The sequence below is a fragment of the Thermothelomyces heterothallicus genome, assembly GCF_042370625.1.
Source record: "Thermothelomyces heterothallicus CBS 202.75 unplaced genomic scaffold P884_scaffold_20, whole genome shotgun sequence".
NCBI lineage: Eukaryota > Fungi > Ascomycota > Sordariomycetes > Sordariales > Chaetomiaceae > Thermothelomyces > Thermothelomyces heterothallicus.
The window spans coordinates 95,643-120,045 of NW_027192581.1; the positions used below are offsets into that span (position 1 = coordinate 95,643).

General features: G+C 55.3%; 7 protein-coding genes and 1 non-coding gene across 8 annotated transcripts; 4 read left to right on the forward strand and 4 right to left on the reverse strand.

The window, feature by feature from the left end:
- Window positions 1–6,540: 6,540 nt before the first annotated feature.
- P884DRAFT_164128 (uncharacterized protein) lies at window positions 6,541–6,723 on the forward strand (the record flags this gene model as incomplete). The annotated part of the gene is made up of 1 exon (XM_069437271.1): window positions 6,541–6,723. A coding segment is annotated over one exon (183 nt), but the record flags the coding sequence as incomplete, so codon positions are not given.
- A 469-nt stretch (window positions 6,724–7,192) lies between these two features.
- P884DRAFT_205794 (CCAAT-binding transcription factor (CBF-B/NF-YA) subunit B-domain-containing protein) lies at window positions 7,193–7,972 on the forward strand (the record flags this gene model as incomplete). Its single annotated transcript, XM_069438673.1, has 1 exon — window positions 7,193–7,972. One exon carries the CDS (start codon window positions 7,193–7,195, stop codon window positions 7,970–7,972), a length of 780 nt encoding a protein of 259 aa, XP_069295612.1.
- A 191-nt stretch (window positions 7,973–8,163) lies between these two features.
- Window positions 8,164–9,275, reverse strand: P884DRAFT_262189 (uncharacterized protein). The gene has a single exon (XM_069441639.1). It carries the CDS (start codon window positions 8,802–8,804, stop codon window positions 8,565–8,567), a length of 240 nt encoding a protein of 79 aa, XP_069295613.1. The 5' UTR covers window positions 8,805–9,275; the 3' UTR covers window positions 8,164–8,564.
- Window positions 9,276–9,354: 79 nt separating this feature from the next.
- On the forward strand, window positions 9,355–10,839 carry P884DRAFT_331214 (uncharacterized protein). The gene is made up of 4 exons (XM_069445719.1): window positions 9,355–9,462; window positions 9,743–9,890; window positions 10,113–10,215; window positions 10,311–10,839. Exons 1-4 carry the CDS (start codon window positions 9,449–9,451, stop codon window positions 10,340–10,342), a joined length of 297 nt encoding a protein of 98 aa, XP_069295614.1. The 5' UTR covers window positions 9,355–9,448; the 3' UTR covers window positions 10,343–10,839.
- Window positions 10,840–11,288: 449 nt separating this feature from the next.
- P884DRAFT_t128 lies at window positions 11,289–11,396 on the forward strand. Its single transcript has one exon. It is a non-coding gene; the product is annotated as a tRNA-Met (tRNA).
- Window positions 11,397–11,565: 169 nt separating this feature from the next.
- Window positions 11,566–14,637, reverse strand: P884DRAFT_271416 (DNA repair metallo-beta-lactamase-domain-containing protein; the record flags this gene model as incomplete). The annotated part of the gene is made up of 2 exons (XM_069442437.1): window positions 11,566–11,673; window positions 11,929–14,637. 2 exons carry the CDS (start codon window positions 14,635–14,637, stop codon window positions 11,566–11,568), a joined length of 2,817 nt encoding a protein of 938 aa, XP_069295615.1.
- Window positions 14,638–15,050: 413 nt separating this feature from the next.
- Window positions 15,051–16,956, reverse strand: P884DRAFT_247493 (eukaryotic translation initiation factor 3 subunit D; the record flags this gene model as incomplete). The annotated part of the gene is made up of 3 exons (XM_069440508.1): window positions 15,051–15,336; window positions 15,408–16,644; window positions 16,731–16,956. 3 exons carry the CDS (start codon window positions 16,954–16,956, stop codon window positions 15,051–15,053), a joined length of 1,749 nt encoding a protein of 582 aa, XP_069295616.1.
- Window positions 16,957–17,524: 568 nt separating this feature from the next.
- Window positions 17,525–19,169, reverse strand: P884DRAFT_206048 (uncharacterized protein; the record flags this gene model as incomplete). The annotated part of the gene is made up of 5 exons (XM_069438693.1): window positions 17,525–17,615; window positions 17,815–18,273; window positions 18,340–18,813; window positions 18,872–18,959; window positions 19,034–19,169. 5 exons carry the CDS (start codon window positions 19,167–19,169, stop codon window positions 17,525–17,527), a joined length of 1,248 nt encoding a protein of 415 aa, XP_069295617.1.
- Between the last annotated feature and the right edge of the window lie 5,234 nt (window positions 19,170–24,403).

Consider the following 24,403-nt stretch of genomic DNA (forward strand, 5'->3'; position numbering starts at 1 on the left):
TTGTGTGAAGGTGTAAATATCGTGGCATGGAGGAAGCATATTTATTTGCCGGACTCTTCGCCCAGGGGCCGATGTGGTGGGCCACACTGCACCGCTATAGTGCAACCGAGTGACCTCACACCATAGGAATCGAGTTCCAGGCTAGATAAACTAATACCTTGACAGACGATAGACTCTACCCCTGGTATCTGAGGACTAAGTAAGGTGTTGTTTCTGGAACTTGTTGGAACTGTTAAGCCTTCAGCTACACCTGACACCGGTATCAATGGCGCTGCAGACTACCACTTCATTGACAAAGCTAAAATAGCGAAACCCCAAGATTCGAAGGGAATAACCTTCGTTAGCACCAACTTTCGCGTCCAACCCTACGAAGGGATCAACTCTGGGTTGCATGCGGCAGCCCCTCTAGTAACGAGATTCAAGCCACTCAAGATATACCTGACCAGAAATCTCCCGTCAGTAGTTGGAAAGACGCCTGGTTCATCACCATCAATGATCAATTCAATATGGATGGCCCCCTCTGCCCCCACCGAACAACATAGGGTGAGGCGTCGAACCCCGTGGATGTCCTCGGCATCAACCAAAGCCGACCTCGAAGATGGATCGACTAACAACCCCCCTTAGTGGGAAGGTGATGATGCCATGCCGCCGCCGCAACGGGCATGGCAAGCCTATATCATAAGGACTCCCTCGCACTCCAATACACACGGGGTGTGTTCCAGTTTGGTGTATCCGCGGACAATGAAGCACTTCCCCAAAAAGGCAATATCTGAACTCCGCCACCGCCAACACTAACCCCGAGACTTGACCAGAAAGCCACGGAGATCACATACGGAACAAACCGCTCGCCCCGAGACCCAACTTTGACAACGGCAAGCGCCGGCCGGCCATCAGACCAGTATATGGTGCCTAAATTAGCGCCCTCCCGGCGCCAAGATACGTGCTCAAGGTGGAAGCTGTCGCCGAAGAGGGCTAGGCTTCACTGTATAGGTAGTGTATAGATACCGTGCGCTAGGCCATACCAATGCCCAGCGGACGAAGTAGAAGCTGAAGTCAAATATCTCATTGGCTCGGAGGTTTATGTATAAGACTAGATTTAAGGGGGTTGACAACGGCAGGGACAGGGGATCAGCTCGTTTCCTGAACTGGCGATGCCTAAAAGAGCGCTTTGTATGTACGAAGTACGGACGCACACGGCGCGTGCTTGGTAGAGCCCGCGAGACACGGTATGTACGGGCGAGGGCCGCTTGGCATCAGACTCGGGAAGCTTTGGACTGCGTTGGGAGGGCAGAGATTGTCTGTGCCTTTCCGCGACGGCTACATCACACGTCGATACGTATGGAACGCATGGCAGGACCTGCGTTGGCCGAGCATTCACTGAGTGAAAACGTCGTATTCGGCCCAGTCCGCTTTACCGGTGTTCCGGTCGCCATGAAAGAGCTCTGAGGTTGATGCGGAGCCAGAGCTAACTTACATGTATCTAGCAACTTCCAAGGCTGCGTCGGAAACGAGATCGGGGGAGAGCCATGAGAGCAAGGGTACACTAAATCGAGGCCAATTACGGAGTACATCTGGACGGAGTTACCGACGTAACCATATGGTGTAGTGTTCGGACTATTCCCGGACTTTTGACGGGAAGAGCCTCGCGCGTGAGTCCGCGTCGAGCGCTGGGAGCTTAGGCCGTGACACGGTTGTGACCGTCATGTTCATCGGCGTGGCGCCCTTGACGAGATTCAAGCCAGACAGGAGCCCATCTCCCGCGCTTTGCGACGGTCGGCCGATCCCGCGCGGGGCCAGCAGATCTGCGTTTTTGTTCCAAGTCAGTTGAAAGTACCGCTCGAGGCTGCCGGCATGCTCTCGTTGAGCCGAGCGGTTTCGCCACCAGAAGAACAGGAAAGGGGAGCGAGATTGAGAACCGATGATCGGTCAGCTCGGCGTGGCGATGGCAGCACTCGAAGCAATCTTAGGCTGCTCAATGGATGCTGCGGCGGCACATGTTGCGCCGAGTGCGCGCCTAGCTGACCAGGGTTCGCGACACGCTGTTGGACTCGGGCTCTCCGTGAGGTCCCGAACGCGTAGTATGTAGGAGAAGTACGGAAACAAGTATAGAGGTACCTCCGTATCCTGCGCTTAGTTGAACCTGATAGTTCGCAGTCCCGCGCGCAGGGAGGAACGAGAAGCAAACGGTGCATTCGAAAACGGGTTAGGGTTAACCATGAGATGACCGGTGATTCGCCAAAAAAGTTGGCCAGTGAGCTTACGTGTAACTGCAATAAAAACCATGTTTTGGTCGTAATTTTGAGCCATTCAAAGCCGACGGAGACTGGAAGCTTCGACCGCTCGCGACCAACCGAGTACTAGTACCTAGGTTGCTGCACCGCCGCTTTCTCCCGCCACACAAAATCTCCCGCCCGCCCAGCAGCCGGACTCCTGCGGGGAAACTACGCAGTACCTCTCTCCTGCACACTCGTGAACGGAGGACAGTACCTCCGTAGCAGGCCTGGAAACCTGTTAAAAGCGGGCACGACTAGATACACCATGCCGACCTGCCGATCTGACAACTCATCCTGCGTCTGCTTGGATGATACATCATGTCGTCACCTGATGGCGCTGGGAATCTCATGCACGGAAGGCTCCTTGCAGCTCACACCCGGTTAGCTTCCGTGCTTTAGATTGGCCACTTATTAAAAGTGGGCCAAATTGAGTAGTGCACATTCCCTCGTGCTTGGTCCAGTCACCAGTCGCTCTCGGTCGGCGTTTTCGGCTTGTGTATATATTCCGTACGGATCCGTGCTCTGTACCTTCAACCGCGTGCGGACACCGTGCCACACCAGATTATTTTCATTTTCATTTTTTAAACAAGAAATATTTGGTCGGGCTGAGGTTGTTTCGAACTCCGACTCCTACTTGGTTGTCCTGGAAGCTTGACGAACTACGACAACGTCGACTGATCGGTTTGCGAGCTAATTGGGCCCATGCGATCCCGATGACCCGATGGCTGGGTCGGATGCGGGGACCACACCGACTTTTCGTACATGGTGGCTGGAGGAGCTGTCTTCTTCACTCTGATGAGGTGTGTTGGCGGGAGACCCACTTTTCCCAGCCTTGGTGCGACTTGCTGCGCGACCAGTCTCCTAGCACCCGGGTGTTTGCCGATACCATGTGTGGCGATGTGTATGTTCGTACTTTCTCGAAATAGGCCCTGAGTTGAGTGCTGGAAGCCAAACAACGATCGGATGCAGATGAGACTCGTCCCAACTCGGACTGTGTTCGATCGTATGGTACGGAGTAATCAGTTTATTAGGACAGTTGCCGGGACAAGGACAGTTCTCCAGGTGCTCGGAACAGGGGTTGGGTGTTATCCCAAGCAGTGCAGTCCCGAGCGCAGAGCGCTTCGTTCAAACACTGATCTTGTAGGGCTGGAACTCGTCATGCCCAGCCCTGAAAGGGTTTGAGGGGTCTGCAACCGAGGAGCTCGCCGGAAGCTGGGCTGGTGATAAAAGCAGGCTTCCCCAGGAAAGCTTAGTACGACGGAGTGGTCTAGTGGATGGACAACCTGTTGCGCATCTACCTGACAGACCAACAGGGGTTAGGAATTCTCAGTATCGGCTGAACGTGAGTTGCGAGAGACTACTCTGCCGATCGTCGGTGACAGCCGACATTCTGCTTGTCCTAGACACAACGAAGCCGGCGAGCCTTTCTCCCGTCCTCACTTGCCCCGGGTCATGACAAAGGAGGGTTACGGTTGCTGCCATCTGGAGGTTGGGGGGTACCCTTGATCATGTCGAGAACGCAGTATGCTACAAATGAGCGTGCTTTTCCTCTATTAAGAACATTATACGAAATTGTCCCGTCTGCCGTCAAAGTCCGTGTCGTCTACGAAACCGGTGAATTTGCTTTTGTTTAAAAATCCGGTGATCCTTGTGGGGGGTTTCGCGTCTTTAACAACATCAGGGAACGTATTATCTTTAAAGGACAGAAATAGAAAAAGCCGGTACGAGGACGCGGCGAAATTGCCAGTCGGTCCGGTACCTTCGTGGCCGTGTGGCAATCGCGGTTGTCAACATCAACACTTCGGAAACGCTTGGGGTCCTTTGATCCTTTGATGGACACTGGCACCTTTGACTGGTGCTGACAGCTGTCAAACACGAAAGCGCGAGATGGCGAGGTGAGCATTTTGTGGCACCTGCCAAAAGCTGACCGCTATGTTACCTGACTGTCGAGGCACATCCCCGCAGCGGGCACTTTCCTGCAACGACACCCCAGGACATCGGATCTTACCCCTCTTCGACAAGTAGTTAACCGCTTGGCAAGCTGCAAAATCAGAACGGAAAGAGCCCCACTGACAGGCTGATTCATCCAACCAAATCCGCCTGTTAAAGCAGTCTGTCCGCGCCCTCAAATCACGTTCGACTTTCCCTCGTCTCTCCTCCTTTCCCTCGCACAACCAATCAAGCACCCAATCGCCCTCTCCACCAAAGGTGCTGCACAGCGAGGGCAGCAGCCATCCCATAAACCCAAATTTTTCATCAAATCAACGGCAGCCTCCAATCGCAACAGCGACAGGTTTGCAGTCCAATTAGGACCAACTGCCAAATAACCCCCCCCCAACCCTCTGCGCGACGTCACTCGCGACGCTTGTGCGTTTCGCTTGTTCACTTTCTCCGACGCCGAAGTCGAGCAACGCCGGGTCGGGTCTGGGGTTCTGCGCAGCCAGCGCCCAGACCACGATTGACGAGGGGTCGATATTCCCGCAATTCGGCAGCTATCCTTGGCGCATTCGCCAACGCCGAAAGCGCAGACAGGTACGTTTTGTGTCGCGAAGCGACCTACGCGTGCTTTGCACGGTTCTATTAGCCTAGCCGCGCGTATTCATATCCGAACTGGTTTTCCAAGCCTTTGTCATCGACATGGCCGCGCAGAGCCAGCCGGGTTCTTTTTGACTCCCATGAGGCCTTTGGCCCCACGCTTTGCATCGCCGTCTCAGACAGGCCTGATGCAATGAGCAGACCAGCCCCGTTGACCAGCCTGCTCAACAGCCTGGCGAGGCGGTCAATCGTTGCGGTCCTGAGTTTAGACCTAAAGCAGAGACAAGCCCACTCACACTTGGCCACAGGCACCGTCCATTTGTTCGGCAGGATTCTTTTCGAGTATCCACCCCCGAGCGGCCGAAACAGCTTTAGGTTCATTTTCAGCCAGTCAAACGGTCGAGCGCCCGAGGCACCCAAGTCTCGAGATCAAGACAGCAAATCAGCACCCGTCCCAAGCGACCTAAGGGCTAGGGAAACACCATCACAATAGAGGCCTATCATCACCCTCAGCCTCTCCATTAGTTTCACCATTGGCCCCGGCCCGGTCCCGTGATACTTCCCGCCTGCGGATAGCAATTAACGCTATCTCCGCGTCGTTCAATCAACGACGCCATTCCCGCAGTTACCGCGGTCTCCAGTTACCAATTGCGACCGCGTTGACATTGACGCGCGGCTCCCCTGTTTAACACCGGTTTGTTTCTGTAAGTGCCTTTTTGACCTCATGCCATCCCATGTTTTCGCACGTTTTATGCCTTTTACCTTGCATGGACTGCCTGCCGAAGGAGAGTCGGTTTTCCCCAGCTGCATGCCTTTCGCTCAGGCAGCCTGTGGCGCGTTTGTGCGAGCCTCTTATTATCGCATGTACCCGAGTCACCGGCGCGGGTTTTGACGGAACCCGTCGTCCCTCGGAAGTTTCGTGAAAGGTTGCTAACAACCAGCCTTAGCACGCGGCAGTTGATTCTGTAGCGGTTACTCCTCGCGAACGACCCAAGGATTGTCACGGTTCGTTCACCTTTTCTTTTGCTCTGGCATCCTCTCGCTTCTGTTTCAGATTAGCCTTGGGATTTTCTCTGTCTCAGACAGTCAATCCCTAGTTCACGTCCCAGACAACACAACTCTCCCACACCGTACGACATGGATTCCCTTCTCCCCTATGCATCAATGCAACCTATTGCACTCTTTCTTTCCTCGAACTGTATTGCATTCTCGCTGCGGTTCTTGGAGACGGCGGCACGATGCTGCGTGCAGAGGGGTCTGCAGCGCCGAGGACATGTGCGATTCTCGCGGAGTCCGGGAAAACATCGCCTGTCCTCCTCAAGTCGAGATACAGAATTCGAGTGCGCTGAACACGCTTCCCCTCAAATCCAAGGCTCCCTCTGACTGTCAACGATCATTTTTTTGGTGTGGTCTCCCCAACTAGGCATGGGTTGATGAGCTGGTTGGCATGGTGGGCCTGGCTCATGCATATTCCGTCATGCATGCCAGCACATCAGACCCAGCCCAAGGCGCCAAAACAGAGGCGATCCACCCCTCGAGGCTCCTTCAGTTCGCTCACAAATCCGATCATTCGATGCTAACTATGGATTACTGACTGTTTGGCTTAGATCAAATTGCCGAGTGGTACCCCGTTGTGCCGTCTTTTTCTTAAGCAAACACCTCACCTGTGTAACCGGTGCCTCTACTGAGGCCAGCGTCTGCACGGTTCGGGGTTTGCAGGCTCGTCCACGACAGAGCCAGGTGCTTTCGCACAGTTCGGCCAGCCCTCACGTGGCTGCACCTGCCCACGCCATCTCTCGAGCGGCCTTGGACTGAGCCACCCAAGTTTTGCCTCGCAGCGACATCAACCTGCATATGCTGCGGTGCGACCAATTGCGCAGCTCTGCTACCATCCCATCAAGTGCCAACGCATCACTTGAATAGATTGGGTGCACATCCAGCCCAATCCACGGTACAAAGTGACTTTAACCTGGCTCGCGCCTTGGCTTGACGTAGACCAAGGCCTGAAGCTTTATCAGCCGTCGTGAAAGACTTTGGATCAACCCGAGTGGTACTCCCAGTTTCGCGTCCCCATCGTGGAATCCTTATCAGATCTCCCTGCAGTCGGCTCCGCAAAAGTCGACCAGTTACCCCTATCGCATTCACAGCAGCGCGATCACCGCCATCTTATTCGGCGTTTGGTCGAATCCATCCCGAGGATGATGGAATACGCGCAATACCAGCAACAACCGCAAAACGCACATTCTCAACCGCACATTCAGACGGGATACCCTACCTCAGCACCCGGCAACAACATTACATCACCATCCACTCAACACTTGTCCCAGACTTCACCCATACTTCCTTCGCAGCAGCATCAGCCTTCACCGACACAACCGCACAATATGTACCAGCCACAGTACACAGTGGCACAGCAACCCATGCATTATGGCATGCCGGGGATCCAGGCTGCCGCCATGGCCGCCACTGCTGCCGCCTCCGGGTCTTCGTATCCTTACATGCCGTCTGACCCCAGCCTGCAGCAATCCCCGAGGATGTCGGGAGTCGGCGCAAAGAAGGACAACAGGACCGGGCCGCGATCGCCGCAGCAAATGAACAACATTCCCCAGCAGCGGCGGCTCAGCCAAGTCGCCAGCCCCGGTGTCCCGAACGGGTCGACCATGTTGAACCACGGCGGGCCCCGCTCGGCAGTTCCCCCTCAGATGACAGCGGCACAGCAAATGCCACCACCGCAGTCTCCCGAGATGGCCTCCGGAGCGGTAGAAGAGTCGCCTCTCTACGTGAATGCCAAGCAGTTTCACCGGATCCTGAAGCGCAGGGTTGCTCGGCAAAGGTTGGAGGAGGCGCTTCGGCTGACTAGCAAGGGTCGTAAGCCATACCTGCACGAGTCGAGGCACAACCATGCCATGCGCCGACCTCGCGGGCCCGGCGGGCGCTTCTTAACGGCCGAGGAGGTTGCGCAGATGGAAAGAGAGAAGGCGGCGGCGGCGGCGGCGGCCAACAATTCGGCAGAGAAGACCGAGGGATCGGAGCAGCCTGCCAGCGCGAAGACTGCGACGGGGGCGACAAAGCGCAAGTCAGAGAGCGATGCGTCGGACTCGCCGTCCAAGAAGAACAAGCAAGAGTCTTCAACGCCCGAGGGCGAAGAGGAAGGGGACGAATAAAGACAGATGGCCGAGTACGATGGATAATATGCGGCTGTGCCCCATACCCGTTTTCATATAAGACACGTCATGAAGTTACGACAACCCACTCTACTCTTTTTCTAACCACTATTGGAAAAACGCGCGCGAGGAGCGAAATATGTCGGGCGAGGAGTATGGGGAGCGGGCGAGATGAGTGTGTTTTCCAGTTGTTCCCCCCCCCCCCCCCCTTTTTTTTATCCTTGAGATTGGGCAACGCTACTTGGGTTTTTTTTGTGCATCCTCCTCCTGGTAGCCCTCGTGTCGGGAGCGATCACTCGTTTCTCGGGTTGCGTGTGGTTTGGTTTCTGTTCTGGTTGGCGAAGCGGCTCATTTGGTATTTTCCCTCTCCCGGATACCACGATACACTTGGCCTCACAGCATATCAGCGACACGAAGCATAGCATTGGTGGTCTCCCGTTTGGCAGGCTGGGTCTATTGGCGGGGTTCCTGGAATGGGATGGTGGTCAGGGTGGGAAGGGGCACTCCTTTTTCGGCTGTTCTGGAAGGGGAAGATTGTTCTTGACGTGGTTACGACGGATACCCCCAACATACCCCCCAATTGTGTATATTCTTATTGTCTGTCCCTTTCCTTTTTGATGCCATTTGATTCTTGTCCGGGCGTCATTTTCTCGATTTTTTCCGCGAGGGATACCCCTGCTCTTATATGCGGAGGTGGATGATGAGTCGTCTGGTCACCAAGAAGCAGACTGGAAACACGGGTTTGTGGAGCACGGAGAAGATGAAGAGGAGAAGAGAAGGGGCAGTCAACGATGGGAAAGGCCCAAAAAAAGAGGTGAGAAAACAGCAGCATTTCGGACGCCGTGCGCAGATTTGGTGGTTTAACAATGCTGTGGCGGGTCGTCGATGCGTTTGGAGCCGCCTTTGTGTTTAGTTTTCCTTCTCTTGTTTCCACGGCCTTTGTTTTGACCAACACCCCTGGTGATCAGGAAAGGCTTCTCCCGAGGTTAGATTTCGAATGGCCAATCCGTCGCCGGATATATTGAAATGTAGCAGACGATATTTGCGCTCTTAGATCGTGTGCTTAAGAATAATCGGTACCTTGCTGTGCCCGATTTGCTTGACTTGGCCGGCTCCGTAGCGCGTTGGATGGCTCCGATCCTGGAAGGAGTGATGACATACATAGGCACTTACATAAGTAAGATGCAGCGATTGACAATGAGGGACGGGACCGGAGATGTGCAGAGCGGAATCTCAACCAGTTGTTCTTTGTTGGAGCCGAGTACCTTCGTCAACACACAGTAAACCCTAACCCTAAAAGCGCACTCTAACTTGCAAACCAAACCCAGCAACCATGGGTCAAACTGATTCGCGGCTCCTTCCGCTTCGCAGCGACCCATCATCCACTCTCAAATTAAGTCACGTCTGGTCGCCAGGTTGAAGCCAACACGGCACTGCTTCTGCCGCGTACCTACCCAAGGCAGCGCAAGTGTCAAAATGTTATTCTTCAGGTACGCCTAATTCACTTGAACCACCGACACAATGCGTGTTATGCTGTGCCTTTGATGGTGTTTCCCTCGATCGTTTGGAAGGAACCAGGAACCAGGAACCCCACGTCCCGCGAGTTCCAGGTCGTGACTTGAGCCAGGCAGCCTAGAGCAACGTTTTGGGGGAAGGGCAAGTGACGGCGAGACGGACACAGGGCACACGCATCGCATCTTTGCTGCACAGGCCGCCGCTCCTCGTCACGGCTTGTAAATAAGTGTGCGCACATCTAACCGTGAGCTGCAGCTTCTTCAAAACCCTCATCGACCACGAGGTCACGGTCGAGCTCAAGAACGATATCCAGATCCGCGGCGTTCTCAAGAGCGTCGACCAGTATCTCAACATTAAGCTCGACAACATCCAGGTGCTCGAGGAGATCAAGTACCCGCACATGGTGAGCCTGCCATCACACTCCTCGCTGTTTATGCCTGCTCTTCGCCGTGCTGCTTGCTTAGCAGACAAGACACCTCATCACACCACACCACATATTATCACTGCTTTAGCCTTCTCCGGGAGCCCTTCTTCCCTAGAAGATGGTGCTCAGAAACCAAAGAAACACAAAGTTACCGGACGGATTTACTAACCAGCGCACCATTCACCCGCACTCACGCGACAGAGCGCCGTCAAGAACGTCTTCATTCGCGGTTCCGTGGTCCGGTACGTGCACCTACCCGCGAGCGCGGTGGACGTGCCGCTGCTAGAGGACGCGACGAGGAGAGGTATGTCCGGCCCCCTCAATCCTCCTCCCCCCACCCAAACCAAGGTTCGGCCCTCGGCCGCCTGCACTCATGGCGCTGACAAATCTCCATTGCAGAGGCCGCAAACCAGGCTGGGAAGGGGAAATGAGACGGCGAGAGAGGCTTGATGATGGATGAGCGGGCGGGTAGTAGGTCAGCGCGTTGGATCGGTTCTACCCGCGGGGGGAAGTGAGGGGGAACGCAAGAGGAAGCCTGCACTGCAACGGGACCGCACACGCCTTGCCTTATTTATGCCTGCAGGGAGCTTGTCGGGAGGGGAACATTACGTTCAACAGGCTGAATTTATGTCGGGTCGCGTTCGGGGGCGATAAAAAAAGGAACATTTGGCGGTTTTTACGCCGAGCTGAAAGGAGGCAAGAAGAGCGCATGGCGTCTGCAGCTGGGGGCACTGTATGAGATGAGAGGATTCAAGGCGTCCCGTCGGGTTTCAATCGGCACCCGTACCCGGAGGTGCTATCACCCATTTCATGTGAGCCGTTTGCCTTCATCTTCACTCCCCCAGGTCCGCGCGCTTCTCTCGAGTCATCTCTTGGCCTGTAGACGACCCTCTCATTATGGATTCAAACATATTTCTTCTTTTCTTTTCCTTTTTTTTTCCGCTCAACTTTGCGGCCCCATTGTTCTTCTGACACTTTCCCTTTCGGTACCGACTCAATGCATCCCAAAACACGGAACCGGTACCGGCCATGCTATGCTATGACCATATCATACATGCTAAGTAAACACGCTCTGCGTCTCTCGGCCGCCGTCTAGTCTCCACATCTTCAATGCTCCAGGATGGGCTCCACAACATTTTCCAACTTTGCAAAGGACGCAGTAGCTGAATGGCGATTACACTAGTAGGTCGAAGTCCGAAGTCCCGACGAGCTTTTCCCTCGGCGCGGGATCAGCTATGGAACCCTCTACAACCCAACCCCCCCCCCCCCCTTTTTTTTTTTTTTTTTCGTTTGTTTGTTCCCCTCGGCCGGTAGTTCTCAGCGCCAAGAATGGTCGGTTCCAACGAGGCCTTCGACACACAGCACGCAAACTCCACAGGGAGCTTGGCTCAGTTGGAAGAGCGCAGGTCTCATAGCGAATAGCTGATGATCCGGTCGTAGATCGGGGATATCCTGAGGTCGTGAGTTCGAGCCTCACAGTTCCCAACACATGTGCTTGTAGGGTTGTTTATTTTTCCCTCCCCTTCCCCCCCCGCCCCCCGGGCTCCTTTTCATGTTTGTTCTTTCTGTTTTTGTCTTCTTTTTATTCCCGCATCTGCTTCTTCCTTCTCTTCTTTCAATCTTCAGATGATATTGGGGCCTCCTTCACGATCACTCATGGGTAGAGTAGTTCGTCCTCATACTTGTCCTTTGTATATTGGTATATCCTACTCGTGCTCGCAGCCAGCAGGCGCGATAAGTTGATGAGGGGATCGTGGCCGTTCTACCGAGAGAGTCATGTGCGAGATATCAACGTGTTTCCAAAATCCCCAAGGTCTACTCTGCATTCGTTCGATGTATCCACAGGCTCGTCACATCCTCACGCCCTTGGGCAGTGAGGAAAAAGAATAGAAAAAATCCAGGTCCAGAATCCTTACCAATACACCCCGCCACCTCGCCCATCCTTCCCCTCCCACAACTCTGCTGCATTCCCTCTTCCCTTTCCCCCTTCTTCCTCCCCTGACGGCAGAACCCTCACCAACCCGCCTCTCCTCCTCTCGGACAGCCACCGGTCCAGCCAACCCCTCATCCTCCGTCGGCTGGCCTCGCTCCCGACGTTGACGGTCGGCACAATCCGCTCGATGCGCAGCGCCATCACGAACATGGCCAGCTCCCGGAAGCTGCTATGCTCGCTGTATGGTACCCCAAAGCACAGCACCTCCCGGGAGCTGCCCCGCTGGGGGACGAGGTCCTTGAGAGCGAAGCGCGTCTTCCAGCCGGGGCCGTGGAGCAGCTCTGTGGTGGGGAGGGAGGTCGGGGGAAGGTTCGCTCCGATGGTAGCACTGCCGCCGTTGCCAGGTTTGCCGGTCGAGGGCCGGTAGTTCCACCCGGACGGGCGAAACCCGATGATGCGTCCGAACTCGCCGCGGACTTTGTACCCCTCGAGATACTCGGCGAGGGTCTCGGCGCGGATCTCCATGAGCATCTGCATGTGGACTTGAGCTTCGACTGGGTCGGAGGTGAGGAGGGAGGAGAGCTCGGGGTCGCCGAGCTGTTTGCACATGAGGATCTTGGCCGGGGAGGCGTAGATTTTGGTTCGTAGGGCCCGAGCGATGGCGACGCAGATGCGCTCCTTGCCAATGCTGTAGGTGCCGCAGACTACGAGGAGGCGGTTGGGGTGGCGAAGGCGGCCGTCGAGGGCCGTGAAGGCGTTCTGATCGGGTCTGGGAGTGGCCGAGCTGGTCGATGTGGCGGAGGAGGAGGCGGCGGCGGCGGCAGCATCAGCAGCAGCAGTAGTGAAGAACTTGCTGACGTCCTTGGCATCGGAGGAGCTTCCCGCGCGCTGTCGGCGAAGTAAGGCTTCCCACTCACGGTCATCGTTGGCGAGGAGGGCCTTGTTGAGGAGTGCGCAGAGCTCGGCGCAGGCTGTGATCACGTCGTCCTGCGGAGGGAACGAGTAGCGCGGGTTTAGGTAGGTGGTGTCGAGATAACACACGTCTATCTTCTGCTGCTTCGTCCGGCCGGAAACGGCATCGACCGTCTCGGGTCGCAGCTTTGGGTGCTCAACATGTGCAGGGCAGGCCCGAAAGTCGCCGCAGTGGAGGATTCGCTGCGTTCTCCCGGCAGCGCTCTTCTCGAAGAGAAAAAGGGAACTCCCGGGGCAATGGTTCGCGGGGATCATGGTGACTGTGACCCCGCCGGTGTCCGGAACTAGCACCGTCTCTTCGAATTCCAACTCCACGACGTACCTTGCCGCTGTCTTCAGCTGTGATTTGACCAGTGACCCCGTCACCTTGCTGCAATAGATGGGGCCGTGAGTCCAGTTCGCGGTGAGGCCCATGTAGTGGTCGCTGTGGAAGTGGCTCAGGAAGTACGCTTTGCAGCCCTCAACGGCGCCATAACGGAAGGCATCGACACAGATAAAGAACCCGGGCATGATCTTGTAGAAGGGGCAAGTTCGCTTGTAGGCGGGCATGCCTCTCGACGCGGTCTCTGCCGCCGCCGCCGCCGCCCAGGCTGCGTCCTCGGCGTGCCCGGACATGAGCTTAGTGAATGCAGAGTTCGACTTCGGGTCTTCGGCATTGTTTGAGAAGGTGATTGGATTGGCTTGCCCTGGCCGCGCAACAGCGGCTTTGGCAAATCGTTTGCCTGCGGCGGGCCCCTCGGTCTCATGAGTGGTTTCACAAACCTGGACTGCAGGTTTTGGTAAGGGCGTGGGCTTGCCATCCAGACAGGAATTGACGTGGGCTGTGGCCTCGTCCGATGTTGTACCCGCCAAACTACCATTGCAGACGGGACAGCACTCCGTCATCGTCTCGTCGCTGGTGTATTCGCTCTGCTCTTGTCCTTCCCCTTCTTCCTCCGCTTCACGCCGCGCCTGCTCTTCCATGTATATCATCGCCTCGAGTTCCTCGCAGGTAAAGCCATCATCCTCTATTAAAGTAGCCTCGGCCTTGTTTGGATCGCTATCGTCCGGTTCGCCGCACATCTTGTCGTCACTTTTTAGGTCCTCTCCCGACGTCTTCTGCCTCAGAAGCGGCGCTCTCCTGGAAACCTCCTCTTCTTTGGTAAGCTTCGCCGGCTCAGGACCTTCATATTCTTCATGATTTGATTCAGCAGACACAGGCGGTGGCGGTCTCACCATTGGACTATTCTCCTTGTCGTCGTCGTCGTCGTCGTCGTCGTCGTCATCCGAAGAATCGTCCAGAAACGGATTCCCGACCTTTCTTTTCGGCGCTGCTGGCGTGTTCAAATCGGGTCTCGACACCGCCGTCGTCGCCCCGAGACTCTCTGTCGATCCAGCGGCTGACACCGAGTCACCTCCCTCCGCTTCCGTCTTGACCACCCTTAGAGGGGGACTTAACCTTCTCTTCTTAACCGCCCCACCTAACTCGTTATACCTAGTCGCCTCGTTGACGTCGCAAGTGGCGGAAGAGAGATTCGTTCCGTTAAGATCCTCCTTCTGATCACCTTCGCGCCCATCTGCGTCGCCATCAACCCCAGAGCCCTCATCTTCGATCTCGTCCGGGCCACGACAGACAGGGCCTGGCCCACCTTCACCGATGAATAAGCCCTCATCCGGTGCCGGCGCCTTTTTAAAGAAACTCAAGATGCTGTGATTCGGCTTCACTTTCGTTTTTGATCTTGACCCCGCCGTCTTCGTCGTGGAGAACGAGATTTTCGGCGCAGGTTTTTGGGGTGTCGTCAATCGTGTCTGGGATAACTTTGGCTTTGCTTGCGGAGCCATCGTTATAGTAATTGGTGGTGGAAGCAGGGCTATGGTCAAGAACAGGGAACCACCACCGACGTTGGTGTTGTGGAAAGTGAAACGGTTCGTTCAATTCAACCTTTCGGGAAGTGAGAGCGAACGCGGTGCGTAGAAAAAAGGGTGGGGTGTCGGACGCCACTGTCCGGCGCGCTGTCACGTGCATGCAATTTACAGAAGGAACAAGGCGATACGGAAAGTGAGGACGATTCGACAGGCTCGAGTCTGATTGAAAGACGTGCAAAGCTTCCTCTTTTTATATAAATTCGATGTTCCCCTGGGCACGTCCGGATCTACGGACTTGCGAACACTCCAATCTCATGTTAATCATCCGTTTTACGACCGGCTTGGCGATAATTTGCCAAATCGGCTAACCAGGCATCCGTACTAGAGCCTCATTCCTCTTCAGCACTTGCCGAACCGGCCTCGGAATCCTCTTCTTCATCGTCCAACCCGCCGGCAGGAACTTCATACAGGCGCAGTATGCTCTTGTTGGGATCCTTGACGAGGGCGTACTTGCCCTCCTCGCGCTGCAGGCACATGTCGGCAATAGTGCGCACAATACCCCAGCCGTTGGACAGCTGCAGGTTCATCTGGTTGGCAAAGTCCTTGGGCTTCCATCCTATGACGCCAAGGACGACGTGCTTGTCGTTCGCCTTGGGGGTCGCGCGGGAGACAAAACTAGATTTTCGCGTTAGCTGACCATGACACCAATGGTCCCAAGCCAACCAATGCATTACGCGGCAACTTACCCAAGCTTCATGACGTCCGCCTTGGCCAGAATGCTCTGCACGGTCCACCGAGCCAGCTTGCAGCTGTTGTTCTTCATCTCGGTCGCAACGACGGCGCCGCGCTGCGACACGAGCTTGGAGCGCCAGTCGAGAGCGCCACCGCTTCCCTGCGCCTTATTGTCGAACTCGTTCAGGGCGTGGACAGTGATGAACTGGTCCTCGCCATTGGTGGCGTTCTTCTGGACGGCGTCCAGCTCCGTGCGCACGATGAGGTACGTCGGGTCCTCTTCGCTGGTCGAGAGGTCAAACCGCCGGTACTTGTAAGCCTTGGACGCGGGCGGCTCCGTCTCTTCCGACGCGCTGTAGAAGGGATTCTCGTGCGCCATTTCGACCTTTTGGTTTTCGTTCTCAATCACAACCTGGTTGGCAAAGTTGTGGTTGATGTAAGTGGCCTCCTCCGCAAGCGCACTGGGTTGGTTGATGGCATCCTTGGAGCCCTCCGAGGCCTCGAGCGGGGCGTCGGCAGCGTTCTCGTTGACGGTGACCATGTCGAGCGCCGCGTTATCGCGCTTGTCCAGGAACACCTTGTTGCCTTGCCGCACAATGATGATATCCCAGGGGTAGACGGACCGCGGGGCGCACATGAGCATCGACAGGATGCTATCCGTGGCGAAGATGGTAGCCTCATCCTTCTCGGCGAGCTCTTGAATGATGGGATCCGACGTCGTCGTCACGTTGTACACGGCACGATCCACGACCGCCAGCTTGCGCTCGGCGCTCTTGACAGCCGGCTTATCATACGACTTGTCATAATAGTATAGGAAGCCGTAGCTGTCGATGTCTTCGCCCTCGTCAGCCTCCAGGTTGAGCTTGCTGAGGCGGTTGAAGTCGATCTCTTCAAGGAGCTTCCAGTCGGGCCGGATGTTGATCGAAGCGTCACGGTTGCGCTGCGGCTTGTCGTAGTCCTTCCAGCCGAAACGGCGCCCGCGAGCTCCACCGCCCCGTGCCCCGCTGCGGCTATCATAGCCGCCGTACTGCTGGCCGGCCCGACCGGCGCGCTGGAATTGCTGGCGCCCGCCGCCTCTGGCATCCTGACCGCCGCGTCCGCGCTGGGCACGCCCGCGGGTGAAGACGGCGCCCCGCCCGAAGCGGGTCTTGCCGCTGTCGCGCACGTTGGAAACGACGGAGAACGAGGCCTCATCCTCGGCCGCCGGCGCGGCAAAGAGAGATGCGGAACCGGCACCGTAGACTTGCTGGTCTGTAGAACAACGAGCGCGTCAGTACTTGCACGGCACACCGCCAACCCAACGGCGCCACCGCAACCCACGGGGCTCCGCAACATACCGCGATAATTTCTGCTGTATTGTTGCCTGCTACGGCCGTCCCTGCCGTCCTTGGCGTCGGTCCAGTCGGCCATGCGGCCTAGCTTATCGCTCTTGGAGTACGGAGCGTAAGGGACGCCATTGAGAGTGGTCTCGTTGGTGATAGGAGGGCCCCATGTGCTGTCGGGATCAGGCAGCGAATTGATCAGGTCGACGAGGGCAGAAGTGCCCGGGAGGGGTTCCGCCATGGCGACTCGGGTCTATTTAGAGCAAATAAGACCTAGTGGGATTTGCGCGACGGCAGAGGATGGTGATGCCAGTTGACTATCACCGTAACTCGACCAGGGTGTCGGTTCCGGTGGGTGTGGCGGACCGGATAAAGCTTCTTTTATTTCGAGGTCGAAATTCTCTTTTGGTGGGGTGTTGTGGAGTGGGGCAAGCCTACTCCATGTGAAGCGCTGTAACTAACAAGAGTACGGGTTCCAGATAACTAGCGCGGGCACAGTGCGGACACCTGACCAAGCAACCACAATAGAACCTTTCTTTCCCTTCCTTTTTTCCCCCCCGGCCCCCCTCACCACCTCTCGTCGTTTCAACGTCAAACGGAACTCTTAAAATGTTTAACTGATGTTGAACATGATAAGGGTCAATTTGTGTCGCAAATGTAAAATACTCCCTCATGTACAAAAAGAGAGAAGAAATTTTTTTAGGCCCCTACCGCCAACGCATTGGTTGGAGCCAAGGCAAAATCAACGGACACAGCAAAGTTAACACCCATCAAACCACCTTCAAAGAGCACATATCAGACCCGTCGATTTAATAAACCCCCGTACTAGAATCTGCCTTCATCGAGAACACATTTTCCAACGCGTCCCTCACCTCAAACTGTTCCATGACCGCCCCGAAGCTGTTTCACGTTTAGTCAGCACATTTGTCCTCTCAACCTCATCACATCCATCGACTTGTCACCCTCCTCAAGACCAGTATACCGCCATAGACTATCCGAAGAAGAAAAAAAAGTCCAGAGAGCGAAGAAGGGATCGGAGAGGGAGTTTGTTGGGAAGGTAGCTGGTATGCAATGGAGAAAAGATTGGGGGTAAACTCACCCATAACACCGAACCTTGCTCCTTAGCTCCTCGGCCAGTCTTCCGAAGTCCGCGGGCGACAGCTCGGCCAGCCGCGGGTGGGCGAGCACCATACCCCAAGCCATGACAGGTGTGATCTCGCCGTCGAGGTTCAGCCGCTTGCTGAGGTCCAACAGGGTGGTTAAGTCGCCTTTGTTGAGGGTCCATGTGCCTGGGCCCTCCCCCCCTCCTATGTCTGCGTCTGTTGCTGTTACTGCTGTGGTCGCTTGGCTGGTGACTACTTCTTCTGCCTCAGCGATGCCATTACCGTTGTGAACATGGGTATCGTTAGGGTTGCTGAATGGAACGTTGGGAGAGAGCTGAGAAAAGGGCTCCGGTGGGCATGATGCCATGAGAGCGTGGCCGCAGGGCTCGCGGACGCCTGTTGCAGCGCCGCGCTCGAGCATCCAGGGGAGGTGGTCCATGCAGGGCCTCTCGAGCCTGGACTGGAGGTTAGCTGCCGCAGAGAGCAGGGTTTGATGAGACGAACTTGACAGAGGCACCTACGTCAACACGAAGTCGATGCCGGCCTGCTCATAGTCTATATTCGAGTTCGCGGTTGGCTGGGCCTCGTCGCCGTTTTCTGCGACGACACCTCCCTGCCCAAGCAATTGGTGTTGGTGGTTGCCGTGCGGGTAAGTGACGCTGTTAGGTGACATGCCGTCGCCACGGCCGCCACTACTTTCTGAGTGCAGCGGCGGGGGCGTGAAGGCTGTCGTGTTGCTGGATGTCGGGGCATGACTCCCCGCCATGCTGGCGCCGGGCGAATAGCCTATGCTCGGGTTGCTCGCTGAGTCGTCCAGCACGCCGCCGCCTGGTAACGAGACACCCAGGCCATGTTGAGCAAGCAGTGCCTTGAGCTGCCGGTTCTCCTCCGCAAGACGTTCCTTGTCTTGGGAGATGTTACTGAATATTTCTTTGAGCCGGAGCACCTCGTCCTCGAGGGCTCTGATGTAGAGCTCCTTGCGCTCACGATGGGTTCTGCAACTCGTTAGCTGAGGAGCAGAAGGGCGGCGTTCCGCCGAGCTGATCAGCTCACCTTTGAGCCTGTCGGTTGAGCTCCTGCCTCCTTGTGAGGGCTGGCTTGCTATCTGGTTTGGGGCCCCTTCGCTTCTGTGGTTGTCCGTCTGTCACGGCGGCCAGCCTGAGTCAGCCTGATGGCCTGATACACGCCACATCGTTGAGAAGACGCTGAAGCCACCTTTTGTTGTCCGTCTCTCGCTCACGGACCTCAGGAAATCTAGGTTCAGGCTTGCCAGTGAAGTCTTGCCCTGTCTAGTGGGCTCGCCACCAAACCCTTGCTGGGGGGTGGCTGGGTTAAGTGAGACAGAAGCCATGACTGTTTCGATGTGATGCAGAGAACACAGCGCTTTCCATACGGAGTCGACGAGGAACTAGGTGGCGGGAGATGAGCCTATGTGGCTACAAACCCGAAGTCAGCAGCTAATCTGACGAAGGGAAACCCGTGCTTTCAGACTCCACTCTCATAGGTTTGAATAGGTATGTACATTGAACATGTCGGCATCACAATTTCAGCTCCCTTCCCTGGGCATACCACAGAAGCTGAGGTGAGCAAAATGAGAGCGCGCTTCCACAGCCGCTCCTTGAAATCTGAGAACATGGTCCAAACACAGAAGAGCGAATGAACTGCTGTGACAGACACATTGCATACCTGGATCTATGGACGCTCGCTGAAAGCTCCCTCAAAACCAAGGCGACAGCAAGGTTAAAGGCGAACAGATATTGATGGACGGGGTAATGCAGTGAGAGAGCTCGGCGCTTTCAGGTTGGAGTGGATTGAGACTGGCTGTGGGGGGTAAAGGTCTTGGCGCCGTGCAGGGCGTGGCTCAAACATGGAATCGCGGGACGACGGTTTGGTGCTATGAGACAGGTGCAGGCATGGGATTGAGCCGCGTCTTCGAGACTTTTTTTTCCCTTGGGAGATATTCCAGCCAGGTGAGAGATCCGCTTCGCGACTGGAGGTGAATGTTGCAGAGACCAGATTGGTGGGTTAGTGTGGGTTCCGGGGAGGGCAGCTAGTTCCGGATGGAGCGGCTCGCTCGGCCTGATTCGCTTAGTGACGTATGAAAGTACGGAGTACGATAACTACATGTGAGTTCGTCGAGCTGCGAGACACCACGTTCTCGAGACGTGTTAGACAAGGACAAAACAAGGACGATGTAGTTCAACCTTGGAGTAGCGGAAGTGTCCTGGACGAGATGGAAGAAACGCCCAGGACCGCAATCTCTTTTAGTAGACCGAGAAACCTTAAAAAGGTTGGGTTCGGCGACCTGACGGGATGCAGGGGCTGAGCCTTATGCTGAATAGCGCGGGCGGAGCTGCCGGGTCGCCGAGGTGCGCAGTGAATGCAACACTCCTACCGAATGCTAGAGTTAAACTCACAAAGCTTGTCGAGGGCATGTGTCAAAGTTTCAAGGTTCACTCACGACTTGTACATACCAGACACAATGTTCGATTTTTGAAAGTTGCGGTTTGTGAGTAGGCTACAGCCAATGTTAAAAGAGTGGACAAAGTTTACCTCTTGTAAGCGCAAAAAGCCGACCCTGATTGATAATTCGCACAGCTGGACCTGTGCGCAAATCTGCCAGCATTTTTTTTTTCAATGCGCTTTTCCCGTCTTCTTCCCTCCACGAGTACAAAATTCGGCTCCTAATACAACTGCCTGCAGGCCGCTCTTTCTGCCGTTCAGATCAATCCTGCTCAATGCGAGCGAGACCTCAAGTCATTTGACCGCGAGAGGAAGCATCTATTCGCGATTCCCTCCCCCTGATTGTGCCATGTCGCTGCACGTGATGGAAGACTTTGGCAATGGAAATATGGGGGGCCTGGATAAAGTGCTTCTTGTGGAGGCTTCAGCCTGTGTTGACAACCCAACTCGGCGTCGTACTGGGGTGTATCGACTCATCATCTGCGGGCCGTGGTATGTACGGATCCGTATATGGGACCGTTTCAACGGAAACCAGAAAGACTTGACCGGTGGGTAAGTGTGAGGTATCAAGCGGGCTCACACTGGAGAGCTGGGTATAGCCAAGAGCCAGACCTGCGTTCGACGAGATAGGCGACGAAGCGCCATGCGCACTATGATCGCTGCCGGCAGCCCTTCAGTGAAAGGTGGCGACGGCCCTGCTCTGTGATTCTATCAAGTAAAGACGTCAGAGAGAATGGCGACTACTCAAGCGCTGTGGAGCGTGAGGCTGATATTGGATCCCCACCGGAGGAGCATCGATGAACGTTCTCCGTACACACACACAGGCATGGCGGGCCTTCGTTACCTGCCGCTACCTTCGGGAACGGGACAATACGTGACAGCATCCACTCTACCAACCCCACCCGTTTGACCGGGTCGCTACCGGTCGCTACCGGTCGCTACCGTTTCCCAACACACCTGCCGCGATACACAGTAATAGTGCAAGGGCGATGAGCTAACTCGGCCGCGCTCGGCTCCACCCACTTACAACGCGGGCACGATATGCACATACCTTACATACAATGAGGCAGACCATTTTATTCGTCAATGGCTGACTCGAGAAGGGCGCTCGTTGAAGGGTGTGCTTCGGGACTATCCAAGAAGCAAGCATCATCTCCCCTCACCATCGCCTAATCTGTATGCACGCCTGCCCGTGGGTGACACAACAGAAGGACCTCGCCCGCGTCTCTTCTAGTTCTAGCCTGACCCGTTACTTCGCTTCGATTCTCGAGAAGAAAGAAGAGAAGAGAGAAGAAAGAAGAGAAGAGAAGAGAAGAGAGAGGAAAGAAGAGAACAATGAAACAAGACCGCCCTGATTCGGGCGGGAAATTTTGGGGGGGATGCAAGGAGGGGAGTAGAATAACAAACAAGCCTAGGTTACTACCGAAACATTGGGAGAAGAGAAAAAAGGTGGGGGGGGTCTCGTTGGTCGTGTCACGGGAACAGTGTTTCACACCCACCGCTCTACGACGTAGGCCCTACACGATGGAGATTGTTCCTTCGCAGGAAAGAGAAGAGGATAAGGCCGTTTCTTGCACTCGAGTAACCCCCCCCCCCCCCCCCCCGGGGTGAAAGTGGCGGTTTCATGGGGTCTGAAGGCAATTTCACAGGACAGCGAGACCAAGTCAGTCGTCAAGATTCCACAAGGGCACGTGACGAGCGGTCACGTAAAAAGTAGCACGCTGCGATGCTGACCCACATAGCGGATTCCAATTTGTCGAATCGGAACGGCACGCCGTCGCCGATCCCCCGGAATGAGTGGGGCCGTCTTGTAGGGACAATACGGATTACACTAGTTACAAGAGTACGAAAGCTAGCAATCCCGCTGGATGCTCGAGTAACTACTCTGTAGTGGCACACTACTTTGTATTGTGATGTGCGTAAGTTGTGTACCTACATCCTGTACTTATAGAGAGTGTATTGTGTAGTGTGGCTGCATGAGGATTGGCGATGCCCAGATCTCGAGTGGCAGTTACTCTCTCGTAGGTGCACTTGCCGAAGAGACAGAGAATAGCGAAAACATCGCCCACAAGTAACAGTCGTGATTTACAATCGAGTGGTCATCGTTTTGAGCTAGATCAACAACGCGAGATCCCATTACTAGCCAATATCGGCTCGTGATCCTTATGCTCCGCTGCGAATGCTTTTACAGACGCTTGAGCAGGAATAGGCCCATGGAGATGATGCTGTTCGAGGTTTGTACTGTGTGTTAAATCGCGGTTGGAGCTTCTCCTTCCCATATCTACTTACTTATTAACAACTAAGTATTTGAAGCCAGGGATAAGTGACCGTGGGGGTCAGAAGGACTTCTTAAAACGTAGTTCGGTTTTTTTTTTTTTTTTTTTTTTTTTTTTTTTTTTTTTTTTTTTTGGGGGGGGGGGGGGGGGGGGGTTGGCACTATCATCGAGAGCTAATGTAGAGAGGCGTGGTGTTAAAGCAGCCCGAAGAAGGGGGTCAGAATAGTTACTGGTCTTTTCCCCGCCGGATGTGCCTGCAACCTTCGTCGCGTGCACCGGTTCTCACCGGTGGCAAGGTCGGCGATGTGGGGGTATAAGCCGGAACAATACTACATACGCTACTTGTCCGTCCAAGTGGCTCGCTCGGAATGTAGTAGCAGGGCTGGCTCAACTACTCGACCAGATGTCTTTCTGACTTTGCTTGGTTGTTTTTTGGGGAAGTGGGGAAGTTCTTGCGCCCACAAGCACAGGAAACCAACCCAGCCCAGATTGGGAACGAGCGCGTTTGTCAGAGTAACACCACCTGTGTGTGCCAAGGGTCCTAAAATCCTGCAGATATAGCGCAGGTGCTTTTTATTTGGGGACCGGCATACCGCCGTTCGTAGCCTGGGAGTGTGAGCTTGGGAACTGACCACTGCCCACACTATCACCCTACTTTGGAACGTTTCTGACCGACTTGGCAAGTTCTCCGCCAAATGCCCCTCCCCTCAACCACGAGCCGTTCAGCACTGGCGTGCTCACTCGGCGTTGGGAGAACCAACCCTTGTCAAGCATGGCATGGACAATCCTTGGAGGAACATCAGGTGCCAGGTCTGGCTCGATGGCTGCCTTCTCTCTCGTCTGATGGATTTGACGTGCAGCGGCATACCGAAAGGGAGAATGAGGGGATACAGTAATTAGTGTAGTAGTCTGCTGCGTTACACTGCACTAATTGCTCGCTGCGTACGTGACCTAGGAAATCTGGACTGGTCCTATGCAACTTGCAGGCACAGCCGCTGGAGCGCCATCGACTTATGATCCCGGGGCGATGAGGTCACCAAATGGCTTGAACCGGACGCGAGTCAGTGGGTGTAGTAGGATGGGCGCGGGGCAACGCGAAGATGGGGGAGATCAGCTGTTACTCGGTTGCGCTACCGCTGCTGCTCTGCTACTGCCACCGCCGCCGTCCCTGGACGACTTCAATCGCTGAAACTAAAATTGGGTAAGGAGAAAAGCCCTGAACCAGACCAATTGACGTCCCGGATGTGGCCTAGGCGGTGGCGCTAGGCAAGCGCAAGTTCGGGCTGTGTCATCAGGGAAGTCGTGCGACTAATGACAGTGCACCTGGGGAGCACTGTACGTATGTAGCTCGGATACCAGAGCTCCTGGGTATGACGAGACAAAAGAAAAGTCAAAGCTCGTCATAGCAGGATGGATATAATCCGTATTGTATTCCGTGTACCCAAGAAGGAAAGAGACGGGACAAAAAACAAAAGCAAATGTGTAGACAAATGGGAAGCAAGCGGAAAACACCGTTTCCTCAGAACACTCGTCTCAGTCTCTGCACACAGTCGGTTCGGCTGCTTAGTGTAGAAACGACCAAAGGGACTGCAAGTATCCACAGGAAGACGACGGGGTTGGATCTTGTATCTCCTTCGGCTTGGCATTCCGCCGTTCCATTCCGGGGACGCCCCGTCATGTGGTCCGAACGTTCCGGAATATTGACTGGACAACTGGACATAAACCCACCTGACAATGTGTGGCTGTTTACTCGCTTGGAAAATTAACAAGTCAGAGGGAATTGGAATGTGAGTGTCTGGGAAGGTACACAGCAATAGTGTGGCACGACCAGGCACGTTGCCCAGCC

What these genes read in the sequence shown, in the direction of transcription:
- P884DRAFT_262189 (XM_069441639.1), bottom strand. Translation starts at nt 8,804, where the DNA reads ATGCTGCTGTTTTCTCACCTCTTTTTTTGGGCCTTTCCCATCGTTGAC.
- P884DRAFT_331214 (XM_069445719.1), top strand. An exon ending in AGATCAAGTACCCGCACATG is followed by an intron (nt 9,891 to 10,112) that starts GTGAGCCTGCCA and finishes CTCACGCGACAG; the next exon opens with AGCGCCGTCAAGAACGTCTT. An exon ending in AGAGGACGCGACGAGGAGAG is followed by an intron (nt 10,216 to 10,310) that starts GTATGTCCGGCC and finishes TCTCCATTGCAG; the next exon opens with AGGCCGCAAACCAGGCTGGG.